The 16,637-nt window shown below is 33.6% G+C and overlaps 2 protein-coding genes across 4 annotated transcripts in view; one reads left to right on the top strand and one right to left on the bottom strand.

Annotated features, from left to right (window-relative positions):
• CEP290 (centrosomal protein 290) overlaps positions 1–16,637 on the top strand; it is an 88,709-nt gene that overhangs the window by 17,210 nt on the left and 54,862 nt on the right. For 2 of the 3 annotated variants that reach the window (XM_077845726.1, XM_077845727.1), the window contains exons 13-22: positions 2,920–3,092; positions 4,117–4,279; positions 5,686–5,786; positions 5,859–5,946; positions 6,920–7,032; positions 8,624–8,708; positions 9,236–9,378; positions 12,568–12,732; positions 13,109–13,258; positions 15,307–15,422. In XM_077845726.1, coding sequence (XP_077701852.1) covers positions 2,920–3,092; positions 4,117–4,279; positions 5,686–5,786; positions 5,859–5,946; positions 6,920–7,032; positions 8,624–8,708; positions 9,236–9,378; positions 12,568–12,732; positions 13,109–13,258; positions 15,307–15,422 — 1,297 coding nt within the window. Of the gene's footprint in view, positions 1–2,919; positions 3,093–4,116; positions 4,280–5,685; positions 5,787–5,858; positions 5,947–6,919; positions 7,045–8,623; positions 8,709–9,235; positions 9,379–12,567; positions 12,733–13,108; positions 13,259–15,306; positions 15,423–16,637 lie in introns of all 3 variants that reach the window. The other variant, XM_077845725.1, reaches the window with a different exon arrangement.
• The window catches only part of RLIG1 (RNA 5'-phosphate and 3'-OH ligase 1), a 75,749-nt gene continuing 66,425 nt past the window's right edge, over positions 7,314–16,637 (bottom strand). The window contains exon 8 of the mRNA XM_077845751.1: positions 7,314–7,341. Within this exon, the coding sequence (XP_077701877.1) occupies positions 7,329–7,341 (13 nt within the window). The 3' untranslated portion in view covers positions 7,314–7,328. The remainder of the gene's footprint in view (positions 7,342–16,637) is intronic.

The following is a 16,637-nucleotide window of genomic DNA, read 5'->3' as shown; positions in this document are numbered from 1 at the left end:
TTTGGCTTTTATTTTATGTGAGAAGTACCAAAGAAAGTTTCAAAGGACAGGAGTGATCTAATTTGACTTAAGCTATGTCTGCAGTAGACAACAGGAGGTAAGAACAGAAGCAGGCAAACCTGTTATGAGACTGTTGGAATACTCTGGAGAGGTGCTAGTAGCTGAGAGCATGGCGGTAGCATAGAGTTGTTAGATGTAGTCAGTTCAGGATGTATTTTGAAGGTGCAAGAAATAGAATTTGCTGACAGATCTGAGGTAGGATATGCGGGAGTTATCAAGACTTTTTTCTGAACATTGGGGGAGGACTGTGTTTCCAGCAAGTTTAGAAATGATCGGATACTTAGTTAAACAGGACATGTTAAATTTGAGATGTTTATTAGACATCTGAATGAAAGAATTAAATAGACGCTTGTATATATAGAAATCTGAGATTTAGGACAACAGTCTAGGCTAAAGATATAAATTTGGGAACCATATGACAGTTGAAGTCATGAAGCTGACTGAGATCATCAAAGGAACAAATGGTAAGAAGAAAATACAAAATTGAGCCTAGGGATTCTCTTACTTTAGAGGCTGGGGAGATGAAAAGGAGCAACCAAAGGAGGCTAGTCGGGAGAAAAATCAGGAATGTGTAGAGTTCTGAAAACCACATGAGGAATGTCATCAAGGAAGAGAATAAGCAGCCATGTTCAGAACTGCAATGCTGCTAATATATCAAGATGAGTATTGATTGATAATTGACCAGTGGATTTAGCAGTGGCCACTCTTGGTTTAAGAGAAAAGGGATACAGTTGATACAGAACACCATGGAGACTCTTTCGAGGACTGTTTGTGTGAAGGGAAGGCAAAAAATGGAGTAGTACCTTGAAGGGAAAGAGTCATGAGGAAAGTGTTTTTTGTCTTTAAAATGGAACAAATAATCATGCTTTTAGGTTAAAGGAAAGATCCATTAAAGAGGAAAATTAATACATTGATGAAGCAGGAGAGAGAGAGAGAGAGAGCACTTCTGGAACAATATCCTTGAAAAGGCAGGGGGCTGGAATCTAGCATTCCAGTGGGGTAGTTGGCCTTAGGAGCACAAAGAATTTGTCCATAATAACAGGGAAAGAAGTGGAGCATGTAGGAACAGCTGCAGTGACTGTGGAGATGACCTGATGGTGGGAGCAGGTAAAGCTTCTGTACTGATTGCTCCTTTTTTCTCAGTATAGGAAGCAAGGTTCTCAGCTGAAAGTTAGAATAGGGGAGGACGGGTTAACGTTTGAGTAGAGAGGAGAAAAGAGAAGGTATGAAATGATCATCTAGAAGAATAAACAGACCAGGGAAATGGAATATGATTGCTGAGCCAATAGCAAGGCCCACTTGTTACACTTATTTTTATATACTTATTTCTATACTTATTTCTGTATTTACAATTGTACTTTGACAGTAGGTTAAACTGCTTTTAAAAGCATGCCTGAAAAAAAAAAAAAAAATATGCCTGACAGCATGGGTTTTGCATATTCCAGCCACCAGGAGAAAAAGTGGCAGTTGATCTCTGATCTCTGCTATCAAATAAGAAAGAGGCCTTGTCTAATGACATTTCAGTCAGTCCATAGGCATATGATCCATGAAGTCCACAGAAGGTGTGTGTCCTAGAATATACTCTATATTTGTAAATATGATACTGATGGTGGTTTCTTTTCATTGGTTAGAATTAGGTTTAGCTGTCAGAGCTAGAGATCTGGAAAATGGTGGCAAAATCAAGATAGAAGTTTATTTTTCTCACTTGTGTGATGGTGTAGAATTAGGCAACCCAGGATGTTGCCCTCCTCTGTCTTGTCCAAAATGGAGCATTACCCTCATATCCACATCCCAAACAGCAAGGTGGAGGAGGTGGAGCTAGAGGCAAATAGCACATGCTGGAGGATAGGCAGACAAATATATTGTGGAGAGCCACATTGAAGAAATGAGAGTAGACACTCTCACATTCTCCATCTAGGCTTTTCACTCCAGAGAATGAAGCCCATTTCTTATAAACATGCGTGCTGTCCCACACTAGTCCAATGCCTACACGTAAGTGTATGCTCTATAAATCAGTAGAACACTTAGGGTAGGTTAGAATGATTTGCGTCGATAAAAGGAATATTGTTTTTTGGTCTAGCACCAGCTTGGTAAAATATAAGTAGAGATTTTTTTTAGCTATTAAGTTTAGCTGCAAGTGACAGAAAAAATCAAATATAGCAGTGGTTTAAACAGGATAGAAATGCATTTTTCCATGATATAAACAAAGTTGAGGCAACTGGTTTGGGGTTGGTATGATAACTGCACAAATAATCGTGTATCAGACATCGTGTAATTTGCTGCCCTGCCTATCTCAACATGTAGTATCCATGTTGTGTTCTTAGTGGTCGAGTTCCAGACGTAATATCCATATTCCAGCTAGTAGGAAGGAGAAAAGAGAAAAAATTCACTCCTCTCTCTTAAAAACATTTCCTGAAATACACACATGGCTTGTTCTTATATCCCATTAGCCCCATGACCACACCGCTGGGGTACAAGTGGAAATTTAGTCTTTATTTCAAATGGCCACGTGTCCACAACTAAAATTGTGTTGTTCTATTACAGTTCAACAAAGGTTGAACATTAGGAACAGATAGCTAGTACTTTTTGTCACAATGATCCTTCTTTATCAAGCAGTGTTTTGCAATCTTTTATAATCCATAACCCTTCAGCTAAGGTTTTCTGTTAACTTTTTAAGCTTGTCCTATCAATAAAATGAAAACAAATTTTATTTTTCAAATATAAAATTATAATATTAAAGGGACTTTTTTAGTGATGAACCACTTTTCTTGCTTCCTGTATTGGAATCAGGGATTTAAAGGAATGAGTAATCAATTCAATTAATTCATGGGTTTTGTTTGTTTGTTTTTTACCCTGTAGGTGCTTCAACTCTTTCCCAACAGACTCATTATATGAAAATTCAGTCTAAGGTTCAAATGTTAGAAGAGAAAACTAAAGAGGCTGAGAGAACAGCTGAACTGGCTGAGGCTGATGCTAGGGAAAAGGATAAAGAACTAGTTGAGACTCTAAAGCGATTAAAAGATTATGAATCGGTATGTATTTTTATCATGTCAATCAGGGAGTTTAGATTATTCTTGCCACTCCCAGACTGTTCTGTGCTATTTACTTTGTACTTTCAAAGACATTCCAGAAGTATTTTATGATAAAGGTTATCTTAGTTGGTTTATACTACACTATTCAGACTTTTGAGCAGCATTTACTTTTCAGCAGAATTGTTTTCTAACCATTTGATCAAAACCTTTTGCTCAGATAATCAGCTTTGGTGAGACAGCAAGTTTAGTTTCTTTGTAATCTGTGTCATTGTGTCACCATATGCATGTGACACCACTCGTTTATTTGCTAAAAGCTATTTCAGGGACAGTTTTGCTGCCTACTGTGCCAACACACAGTACTTACTTTGTACTTTTTGTATTTTTAAATCTGATTGCCACCAAGTCAAGCCACTAATGGCTTACTAATGGTGTCGCTGATTCACTCTTATTATTCCTTTCCTATATTTTGTTAAATGTTTTTTGTTTTTTTGAGAGGGATGGATAAGGAGCTCCCTAGAGACAGTATGAACATCTGATTTGTCTTCATACCCCCTGAATCATCTAGCATGGTCTTATAATAGTCAATATTCACTACCTTTATTTTATTTATTTATTTTTCAAGAGAGGGAGAGCCTGAGTAGGATGATGGAAGGGAGAGGGAGAAAGAGAATCTTAAGCAGGCTCCATGCCCAGTGCCCAGCATAGAACTGGCTGCAGGCTCGATCTCACAGTCCTCAGATCAGTAATGAGCTGAATGCTTAACCCACTGACCCACCCAGGCTTCCCTTGTTAGGTATTTTATATGTCATTCTCTGAGTCACTTTGTCGATAGAACGCTATACTAGAAAGTTCAGCTGTTCCATTTTCTGTTGTTATTACTGGATTTGTTTTTTAAAAGCACAGTTTAAAGACATAAATCTTACATATAACTATACTTTCCCTCAGACTTAATAAGAAAATCATGAATTTCATAATTTATTCAAATAAACCACATTATACATAAATTAGATTGGATATTTTTCAGGGAGTATATGGTTTAGAAGATGCTGTTATTGAAATAAAGAATTGTAAAAACCAAATTAAAATAAGAGATCGAGAGATTGAAGTATTGACAAAGGAAATCAATAAACTTGAGTTGAAGATCAGTGATTTCCTTGATGAAAATGAAGCACTGAGGGAGCGTGTGGGTAAGTCATTTTTTAAGATCCATAGTTTTATCAGTCTTAGCTGTCAAGCCATGTTTTGTTTATTTTTAAATAGTTGAGTGCTTCCCCCTCTTCCCCCCCAGATAAACCCTTCTAAACCAGTGTGATTGATGTGGGATGAGGGATTTAATGGGGTTGGGATGGTGACTGGGCCAGCCTAGAGCACTGCTTATTCTGTCTGGCATCTCTTCAAGTAATAATTCCTTATTTAAACCTGAAAGTCTACTGAACTAATACTATATATTAGAAGTGAACTCCCCTTTCTTTTTCTCAACAAAGGTAGGGTCTATATGACCCATGATGGTTTGCAAAGTGCTTTTGTTCAGATGAATTCATGAGGACATTTATAAGTGCTGGTTAATTTATGCTGCTTAAATTTAACTTTGAGTATTTTAAGATTACTGTTAATTCTAAGAAGTAATTACTGTATATACCTTGTGAGTTTATGTAATAGTTTCAATAAATAGTTCATTTAATGAGTATTACTCATTTGAATGTAAAATCATGACTATAAATTGCTACTTTGAAGTGAAAAGAAAAATCTAAATATTGATTTCATTATACTTGATAAATACTAGTTAATGCTTTCTTAGAGTTAAAATGATCATCTGTGAAAATTGTTCTCTAGAGGAAGAAAAAAATATGTATTTTATAAAGATGATTTATTTATGAAAATGTACTAGATAGGACCCAGATCAGCCAGTACCCCAAGTTAGCCTTCTAATCAACTTGACCTACCAGATCACAGATGACTTCAAACTGGAAGTTGCTAAAGATGACCAAGCCAATTAAATAGCTATCACAAACACAAGATTTTCTGTATTTTAAAGCCTGCAAATCTTGTTTTATACTTTCTTGAGACAATCTTCATATCTACTTCATAATAGGAAGTTAGCAGACAGCGGGCATTAGACTAGTGTAGTAATATAATTGATATTGATTTTAATTATGACTACTATGTGCCAGGTATTGGACTAGGTACATTATGTGGGTTAATTTTCTTACACTCTTGACAACAAGCCAAGAAAAATAAATGAAGTCTTATTCTGACACTTAGTTAATAATTGCAAGTGGAAATTGAGTGCAAGTCTGTTTTATTCCACAGCTTCTGTGTTGATTAATACATTCTCATATTTTCACAATGATCTGACATGGAGAAAAAGACAGATCCTGATATATTTTGTCAGGATTTCCATTAATGTGATAAAATGTTGACTTATAAGGTTATAGTTCAAATATGTGGAAATTCTTGCATGAAAAGTGCCCTGTTCTTCAATGATACTAAATAAATTACAGTCATTTGCTTGATGATAACCAATTGCTATATGAAATTTTTGTAGTTCATTTGAATGTTGATAAGGTTTTAATTATATCCCTTAATATTTTAGGTCTTGAACCGAAGACAATGATTGATTTAACTGAATTTAGAAATAGCAAAAGCTTAAAACAGCAGCAGTACAGAGCTGAAAACCAGATTCTTTTGAAAGAGGCAAGTGTGATAGTTAAGTAATTAATTTTCTGGTTGAACTAAAAAGAAAGACTAATAATTTGTACTTTATAGATTGAAAGTCTAGAGGAAGAACGACTTGATCTGAAAAAAAAAATTCGCCAAATGGCTCAAGAAAGAGGAAAAAGAGCTGCAACTTCAGGTATATGCATTTATTCCGAATCTTTAAAAGAGTCATTGGAAAATGAATTATCTGGAGCTGAAATTTTCTGTATATTATATATATCATCGTGGTTCTGCTGCCAAGTTTAATAAATGAAATAATGACCTGATGAAGGGTATTTAAGTATCATTGGTGTCTGTCCTAAGTCTAAAACAGGTAAAAACAGAAAAAACACAATAAAATGAACAAAATTTCAGACTCATCAACTTTTGAAAACTTTACAGTATAGTTTATTAATTTCCACACAATCCCAAGATATTTTGATCAATAAGGATAAAACTTAGTAATTTCTATTATTAATATTTTTCCTTTCCTTAAGAGCTGTGCTTTGAAAACTTTCTTTGTACATTATTCTTTATTAAGTGAAAGTAATATTTTATTGAATAAAAATTAATTTTTTGTTTATCTTATTTGATATCAAGAGAACAGTTGGTAAAGTTTTATAATAGTAATTGCAGTACGTTTTTCTAAGAAGACTGTAGAGAAGGAATTATTTTCTAACTTCACCCAAGTCTACAAGTATCTGAATAATAGAGGATTTTTTTGTTTGTTGTTTTTTGTTTTTGTTTTTGTTTTTATAAATCATCAGTTTCTATAATATATCAAAAGATTTCTAGGAGGGCAAAATTTCATAATTTATTAGTTTATTAGCCAGTTTACTCATTCATGATTCTTATCTATTTTATATTTCTCTAAACTATTTCAGTAGTTATTAATACTTTTATGTAGAATGGGTAAAGAATGATAGAGGAGAAGACAAAAGTTATATTAGTCTCTCATATTAATATTAAAAGTGAGCTAAGTCAGAAGATTGTATAGGCTACATGTGGATCAAGGATTTTGGAAATCCTCTACCTTTTGTTTCAGTTAAAACTTGATTTTCCTTTTTAAGAATTAGGGTAAAAGAAAGTTCTTTTTATGTTTCTAATTTGTTAATTTCTAATATATGTAGGATTAACCATGGAGGACTTGAACCTAACTGAAAACTTTTCTCAAGAAAATAAAATAGGAGAAAGGAAATTCGATTTTACAAGCCTCAAAAATATGAATGAAGCACAATCAAAGGTAAACAATAAGGTATTGTTATAGAATAAAAGAAAATTGCTATTATTAGTGCTTTCATTTCTTCCCCCTTTACTTCATTTTGGGCATTGCTTCTTTTTATAGTTGTTAAATAAAAGAAAACTTTTTTTAAAATTTAAATAACCTGTTGATCCAAAGATTGATTAATGAGACGTTATTTACTCTGAATACAGATTAGGAGTCCAGATAAAATAGAGCTGCCGCATAGGAGACCATCGTTCAATATTCCAAAGTTATATCAGAATGAGCCAGAAGAGAATGTCACCATAGGATCATTATCAGGAATGGTATCTGAAATTCAACATAGTGTAGAAAGTGAAATGGATCCTTTTGTCTCTTTAACTCAACAGTCTTCATCTATACAAGTAAAAGATAATAATTCACCTCCAGAAACTATTACAATAAAGGAGATTTTTAAAGCACCATGTCTACAATCTTTAAGAAATCTAGAATCATTAGTCAATACCTTTAATAGGGAGAGCCATGAAGAAATAGATGACTACTTATACTCTGTTTCTGACCATTCTATGAAGCAAGTGTCAAGAAGCTGTCAGACACTTGAGAAGACTAGTTTCACACAAAAAAGTAGTTCATCTTTACAAACCTTATCAACAGCTTCAGACTTAATGCAGAAATTATCACTTAGGCAAAAGTCTGCAATATTTTGTGAACAAATTCATGGTAACAGAGCTAACATGGAAAAATCACAGATAGCAACATCAGAAGATGAACAGGTTCATACCCAGATAAACTATGCTGATATCAATTTGAAAGAAGGTATAAGAAAGAGTGAAGTACCTTTACAGACAGAGATTTTGAAAAGTAAACTTGAAGTTAATGTTCCTGACCATGTGCCTATTACTACACAATCAAAATCATCTCCGATAGGTCCTCTTGAAAATCTTATAGAACAGCTACAGAGAGAACTAGTATTTCTTAGATCTCAGGTGAGCTTTCCTCCAAATTACATTACTATGATTACTTTTTTATTAACTCTTTGTTTTTTGTGACTTCTCTAACAAAGTTCTTAAGTAATAATTATACTAAGAATTTTTTCATGCTTGCACGTAACACCAATTTATACGCATTCTATTTTTTTAAAGATCTAAAAATGCAGTAAGTTTGATATGAAATCATTGACTTGCCTAATTTATTAATTATTTCTTTAGAATGAAGTCATAGCACAGGATTTATTGGTCAAGGAAGCACAGAATAGAAATGCAGAAATAGAGCTTGAACTTCATAGAAGCCAGGCAGAACAGGTAGTATAAAGGCAGACTATTAAAAGACAAAAACTTTCATTGTGGCGCTAAAGACAAAACTTTCATTGTATTTCTTTGCCTTTTGCTATGGGGGTGGGAGAAGGGAGAAAGTGGGAGGAAGACTACCATCTGTTTTACCTTTAGGGTTGTGTTATTATTACTGTTGTATTGTGTTATTATTACTGTTGTATTTCTATAACTTGTTTCTGATGTGTTGTCCCTCAGTTGGTCAAATTTTTTAAACTTGAAAAGTACAAACTATTGTGATATTTTGTTAAAAAAATCAGTTTTATTCTTTGTATTCTGTACAGAGTGAATTTCTTTCAAGAGAACTAACTGAAAAGGAAAGAGATTTAGAAAGAGGTAGAACAACAATAACCAAATTTCAGAATAAATGTAAGTTACTATTATTTCTTATTTTTCTGTTTTTATTTATCCTATATTGAAAATCATGGATCTAAAAGGACTTTAATACATTCTTTGTTTTCTGGTCTGTTTTAACTTTAATCACCTCTATAATATATAGATGTCTCTCTCATTCATCTCTTTGGTTTGCCTTGCTATATTCATTATCAAAGAAAGTTATTAATGTGAATTTTTTGTGGCAATAAGTCAATTTTTCTTTCTTGTTGTCTAATGAAAGTAAAGTTAGAAAAACAAATATAAAAGATTGTTAATGAAGTGAAGACAAAGTATGTTTATGATTTATTTCTTTCAACAATGAAACATATATGCACATGATTTAAATAGGTCTGTCATTTAATTCAACTATTTGCATATTGGATTTATAGTTGAATTTTTTGTACATTTATTTGCATTGGCATTTTCCAAATTTTTTTTGTATATAAAATGTTTGTTACTTGTATAGATAGTGTAAATTGTAAAGAAAGTATTCATTGAATGAGAAAAATATGTTATTTTAGTAAAAGAATTAGCCGAAGAAAATAAGCAGCTGGAAGAAGGTATGAAAGAAATATTGCAAGCTATTAAGGAAATGCAGAAAGATCCTGATGTTAAAGGAGGAGAAACATCTTTAATCATCCCGAGTCTTGAAAGGCTAGTTAATGTAAGTTTTTTTCATAGTGGTTTTGGTTTGTTGTTTCATACTTTAAAGTGTTGTTCAACTGTTCTCCGGTGTTCATAGTTTTTGATGAGATGTTTATAGTCATTTGAATCATCGTTCCCCTGTTTCTTACATGTAAATTTCTCAGGCTGCTTTCAAAACTTCCTCTTTTGATTTTCACTAGTTCCGCCATAATGTAACTTGGTGTGTGTGTGTGTGCATGTATGCCATTTGGGGTTTGCTGAGCTTCTTTTTTTTTTTTTAATTTTTATTTATTTATGATAGAGAGAGAGAGAGAGAGGCAGAGACACAGGCAGAGGGAGAAGCAGGCTCCATGCACCCGATGTGGGATTCGAGCCCGATGTGGGATTCGATCCCGGGTCTCCAGGATCGCGCCCTGGGCCAAAGGCAGGTGCTAAACCGCTGCGCCACCCAGGGATCCCCTGCTGAGCTTCTTGAATCTGTTTACTTGTGCCATTCACCACAACTGGAAAGTTTTCCACTTTATTTCTTCAATTATTTTTTCTGCCCCATTGTCTCTGGAACTCCAGGGACACCTTAGACCTTTTGACATTGTTCCAGGGGTTTTTGAGGCTTTGTTCATTTTCTTTCCCCCTAATTTTTTTTAAATTTTTATTTATTTATTTATGATAGTCACAGAGAGAGAGAGGCAGAGACACAGGCAGAGGGAGAAGCAGGCTCCACGCACCGGGAGCCCGACGTGGGACTCGATCCCGGGTCTCCAGGATCGCGCCCTGGGCCAAAGGCAGGCGCTAAACCGCTGCGCCACCCAGGGATCCCTCCCCCTAATTTTTTATCTCTTCTCCTGATTGTATAATTGCTATTTATCTATTTTTAAGATCAGTGATATTTTCCACTACCATCTCCATTCTTCCATTTTAAAGGTCAGCTTGGCAGAGTTTTTAAACAGAATTTGGAGTTCTCTTTGGCTGGTTATTTTCTGTCTAGAATTCCTATCTCACTTTCCCAGTGATAGACTTTGGGCTCTATCTTTGGTGTTCTTGGCCAGAAAGATGACAGGTCACTTCAACTGTAGCCTGTCCCTTCCCTGCGCCACCTCTCTCCCCTCAAATACAAAATTCACTCCTCAGTGGTTCCGTCTTCCAGGTTTTAAGTCTGCTCCAAAATCTTCTTGCTTTTGTTTATTTTCTAGAACCTTCAAATATTTGTTTTTTGTATTCACTTGTTAAGTTGGGAAGGTAGGTCTGGTAGGACATTATGCCACAAACCTAGAAGTGTAATAGGATGTAGTAAGAATATTTTATTTATTTATGTTTTTATATAGTAAGAATGTTTTAAATATTTAAATGGGTAAGCATTGCTAAGGAAAAATATTAACCATCAAATAATAGTCTATTTATGTTTATTATATAGAGATTGAGAGTTTTACAGTATTATATGAACTTAAATAAAATATACATTTTAAATTCTTAATATTTACATGTATTGTTTATATAATCTGAACATATTTAACATATATTTGTGCTTCCCAACAAAATACTATTCATTTAATTGCTTTTTTTTATGATGAATTAATAATTGAATACTTTCTTAGCAATACCATATTATTAGAAAGGGAGAGTGATATTGGTATGTTAAAAATTTCTGAGGCAAGAAAATCATTTGACAAAAATTTTGAGAACCATTTAATTCTTTTTATATGTAACTCATTTTTATGTTTCTTTTGCTCTTGGTGACTTTGTTTTGCTTCTGCTATTTTGAATGTCTAAAATGGTTCTTTGTGCTTTTTCTGTGAACATCTTTTATCTCTGATGCTACCCACTTTTGATACTGTGTCTCAGATCAAACTATTTTCCAAGGGAAACTCTACTTAGTGACCAAATACAAACAGAATGGACACCTCAGGGAATTCTAACTTCTTTGTATCCTTGCTTCCAGAGATTTCATCAGTTTCTATCTTGGGTTGTCATTCTTTTTTCTGATTGAATCTGCCCTGTCTATAACTCACGAATGACCCAACAACATTGCCTGCTATAAGAAATTTGCAGAATCAGTGACACTTTAGATCAAATATTTCTAGGTTATGTACTTCATTTCACTTTCTATTGCTATGGGTTATTTTTCAGTATCTCTAATCACCATTTAATCTTATTTTAATAAAAGGCCATGTAGGCAACAAGATGCCATTTCTAAACAGCAAGACTGATAACTAGATTACCTTGTCTGTCACAGTACCTCCTTGTACTTACTTCTGTCTTCCTGGTATCCCCTTTGAATTAGCATAATTTATTACTCCATGTGGCCTGCTCTGGTCTCCTAGGGGGTCAAGGCTTACTTTTATAAAATTTCTGTCTCAAACCCTGGATCACCCTCCTGAGTAGGAGATTGCACTTTATTTTACTCATCTTAATCTTTTTTGTTTTTGCCTTTTTTTTTTCCCTGAAGCTTTACTTTGCAGTTAGCAGTTTTATCATATATAGTTTCTTTAAAATGCAAATATATTTATATGTATGTACTATGTAGATGTGTACCAGGGTGTATGTATGTTTATATATGCCATTGTTGGAGAATTAGGACCAATGAAACCTCTTTGATAATATTTTAATATTTAACATTATTTTTGCTTATCCAGCAATCTGAATAATATTGTGTTACCATGCTTTGCCTTTTTATCATATATGCTTCAACTGTATGGAGAGGAAGCAATGAAAAATTCAATTAAATGTAGTAACTATTTCATTGCTTTGCTCATGCTACATAGTTTCTAAGTATTGCATAAAAATTATCTCATTTTGACTGTATAAAAACCTTGTGAAGTGGACAGATGTAACATTTGCTCTTCTTTAGCGATACAGAAACTAGGTTTAAAGAACTTGTCACTTGCTGAGCTAGTAAGAGATTGGTTAAGATTTGAACCCTTGTCCTCTTACTCTCTTCAGTTGTTTTTCTAGTCTACCAGTCTACACAATTAGCTAAATGTTTGTTAAATGTTATAATAAGGTAATTATTATGCTTGATAATACTGATGTAAGTTAGAGTTTTATAAATTTAGGTTCATAAGTAAGAAATGGATTTGGCATATTTTGTTGTTATGCCTGGGAAGAGTAAAATGCTTAAATGTGAATTTTATTTAAAGGTAGCTTTTTTTTTTTTTTACTGTGATTTTAGTATTTTGCTTCACATTTTTTCAATATAATCTGAATATATTAGGCTATAGAATCAAAGAATGCAGAAGGAATTTTTGATGCCAATCTGCATTTGAAAGCCCAAGTTGATCAACTTACTGGAAGGAATGAAGAATTAAGACAGGAACTCAGGGAATCTCGGAAGGAGGCTATAAATTATTCTCAGCAGTTGGCAAAAGCAAATTTAAAGGTGAGAATTTTATTAAATAATAGAAAATGCCAAGCATTATGAACATAAGCTTAATATGAAACTTTTATTTTTTTAAAAAGACTGAGAAATGCCTCTTGGATTCATTCAACATTAAGAAAACTACTTTTTGGATTTTTCTTAAATAATTAAGTAGGAAATAAGTACCTTTTATAACATAAAGGAATTCAAAATTTCTAAGTCTATGCCTGGGTATTTCTTAATAGAATTTGAAGTATAGTTTAATTAATGCCTAGTAGGGCATTCATACATTTATTAATTTTTTTAATATTCAGTAGGAAGAAAAAGTTAACCTGCTTTTAAATTTGTCTTTGGTTGTAAGAGATGTGAGACTCATTTCTGAACTGTTTGTTTCCAGATAGATCATCTTGAAAAAGAGACTATTCTTTTACGGCAGTCAGAAGGATCAAATGTTGTTTTTAAAGGAGTGGACCTACCTGATGGGATAGCACCGTCTAGTGCCAATATTATTAATTCTCAAAATGAATATTTAATACATATCTTACAGGTAGTAAATAACATGTGAATAACAAAAGTAGTTGATACTATGTTTAATTTAGTCTTTATATATTCCTTTGAGTATTCTTTAGAATATTATCATTGCAATGCATTTTTTCTAGATTTTGATATGAAATGGAATATTATGAATAAAAGCAATTTATTATATTCATCCGTGTAAGAAACATGCTGATATATCTTGTGCACATATGTGTCATCTGAAATATATGATTGACAAGTAGAATGACATGCAGCTAAGGTGGTAATGTATAAATAAGGGGAGCACTTTTATTTAGTGCTGGTTAGAAAAGCAGTTCAAGTGAATAAAGTCTGATACAACTTTTTAGTGACATGATTAAAATTGTTCCTTTTTTAACTACAAGAAAAAGTTTTTATTTATTTTTTGAACATTTTTCTTTTTTAAGATTATATTTATTTATTTGAAAGAGAGAACTAGCAGGGCAGGGGCAGAGGGAGAGTGAGAGAAGCAGACTCCCCACTGAGTAAGTAGCTGGGACTCAGGGTTGGATCTCAGGACCCTGGAGGTCATGACCTAAGCCCAAGACAGACACTTAACCAACTGAGCCACCCAGGAGCCCCCAAGAAAAAAGTTTTTAAATTAAGTTGTCTGTAATGTCTTCTTTCCCTTTAAACTTACAAGGTGTTAGTTAATACATTAGTGAATTAGAAAGGGTAGTGCTTGCCTGTGTTTGTCAGTTTTGCCGTCTAAATTGTGGTCATTATGAATGCCCTAATGAGAGATGCTTTTCATTATTTCATTTGAAGTGTGAATATCCATAACATCCATTTGTTTGAAATATAATTACAGAAATGTGTTTGGAATCAATGAAAACATATTTTTGATTATAAGCACTACTGTTTCTGTCTCCTAGATGATCCATCTGTGAACATACTTGAGTTATGATTATCAAATACTTGTTTTTGTATTTGAAAATTACTTTAATCTTTTTTGAATATTGGAATTTGTTGTATGTCAGTGAGGAACAACCTTACACTTGTTTAAACGTTACCTTATAATTCATGTTATAGCATGAATTTAAATTTGCAACTTTTAAACTTCTAACTTCTATAACTTTTAAATTTATAACTTCAGCACTCTTTATGATCTCTCTTGTTCTTCTGCAGTGTAAGAACACTGTCAACAAGTAATGGTAATGTGACATCATATTGCTTCAAATAAAATTAATGTTTTTTTTTCATCTTTATATAAAAACATATGAGAGGATGGAATGCCTGGATGGCTCCGTGGTTGAGTGTCTGCCTTCAGCTCAGGGCATGATCCCAGGGTCTGAGATCGAGTCCTGCATCAGGCTCCCCGTGGGGAGTCTGCTTCTCCCTCTGCCTATGTCTGCCTCTCTCTGTCTCTCATGAATCGATAAATAAAATCTTAAAAAAAAAAAACCAACAACATATGAGAGGCATTATCGAAGATTAGAGAGCACCAATTGGGAATCTGAAAACCTGTTCATAGTGGCAAAACGGGTCCTTGGACCCCCAGTCCTAAGAATGATAGAAGTAGTCAGGGCCTCTGGAGCCACACAAAACCTGACTTTAAGTGTTGGATCTGCATGTGTGTAAAGTACCTGGCACCAAGCATGCCATATGTGCTTAGGAATGGTTACCAAGTATAGTTTTAATGAGCTTTTAAATGTTGAGTTACTCTTTCTCAGTTTCTGTTTCTTCATCTATAAAATGAAATAATGGGAAAGAGTTATTTGAATGGAGACATGAACAGATACGTTCACAAGAGGGTGTGTGAAGCTGAGTGACTGGAGAAGTTTGTAACCTCTGTACCTGAGAATTTATATGGTTACTGAAACTATCAAATATAAAAATTAATTTTAACAAATCTATAGTACTTCTCTTTATACATATGCTTCAAACTAAAATGTTCAGGATCTAGAAATGATCTGTGCTGCTAGGATTTGGGAACTGTATTCTCTCTTATTTTTCTGTTGTCAGAGTATAAATGTATACTCTCCAATTTAAAATGTATTTTGATAATTTTTTCATTCTTATTTCTGTACTCATTTTTAGGAACTAGAATATAAAGAAAAAAAATTAAAGAATTTAGAAGAGTCTCTTGAAGACTATAACAGAAAATTTGTAGTAATTCGTCATCAACAAAGCTTATTATATAAGGAATATCTAAGGTATAAGAGCAAAACTTATAATGTAATTGCAGCATATTCTTATTCATGATGCTAGTAATGTAAGAAAATACTTGTTCCCTCATGCCTCTTCTCTTCTATTTTATGTCTTAGTTTCCTTATGTATAAATTTCTGAGATATAATGCCTTTTTCATAGGATTGTTACAAAGTTTAAATGAATTGTTATATGAAAATGTTCAGAAAGGAACATTATGTAAATGTCCCAGCATGTGAATATTTTGTAAATGTGTTTCAGCTGTTAACATCATTCCTCATGTCACTGTCATGTTATTGATATATTTTCATTGGTAACTAATGTTTCTCCTTATCTCTGCTATTTCCTCTATATTAATGGAATAATTTTCTTAACAGTCATTAGAATACCTAATCAAAGGTTATTTAAACACAAAGGATAATTATTACATGATCTAACAAGAAACCCGAAGCTAATTATAGAGTAGGCCGTGTTTAAGAGTTGTCATTATCTCCTATTATGGTTATTTTTTTTTTAATTTTTAAAGAATATTTTATTTATTTATTCATGAGACACAGAGAGGCAAAGACATAGGTAGCTGGAGAAGCAGGCTCCCTGCGGGGAGCCTGATGCAGGACTCAATCCTGGAACTCCAGGATCACGCCCTGAGTGGAAGGCAGACGTTCAACCACTGAGCCACCCAGGCGTCCCCCCTATTATGGTTTATAAAATAGATGCGGGAGTTCAAGGAAGAGGGAACTATGGCCACTGTAGAAGAACCTTTTTTTTTCCCCCCCACACAACTTTTTAGTGTTAGATAAAAAATTTTCCAGAACCGTCTAGCAGAGCAGACTTTGACTCAGATCACATTAACCAGAATTGGGCTAATGAGCTCTCCAAGTCATATGTCCAAGTCTCAACCATTCAGTGGCAAAGAGAGTGATGCCACTGTAATTTTTTATGCCAACCAGATTGCAGATGACTGTGGAATGTCTTTTGGGTAGGCAGCAGTGTCTTACACATCTTCTTTTAAGTCAAATGATTTCTACTCTTGTTTGTATTCTAAATATTTTACAACTGGTTAACCCTCAAGTTTAAGAGTAGGGTCTGTATATTGAGAACTGATTTCCAGAATTACTTTGGAGTGTTGATTATTTTCCTATTTTCTATTTTTAATAAAATGTTGTAAGTTCAGCTTTGGTTGTTATATTGTAACAGTTGTAGAGTTGTGACTCATGGAATA

The sequence above is a fragment of the Canis aureus genome, chromosome 13 (genome assembly GCF_053574225.1).
Source record: "Canis aureus isolate CA01 chromosome 13, VMU_Caureus_v.1.0, whole genome shotgun sequence".
Classification (NCBI taxonomy): Eukaryota; Metazoa; Chordata; class Mammalia; order Carnivora; family Canidae; genus Canis; species Canis aureus.
Note: the sequence above shows the minus strand (reverse complement) of the source record. Positions and strands in the feature narration are given on the sequence as shown.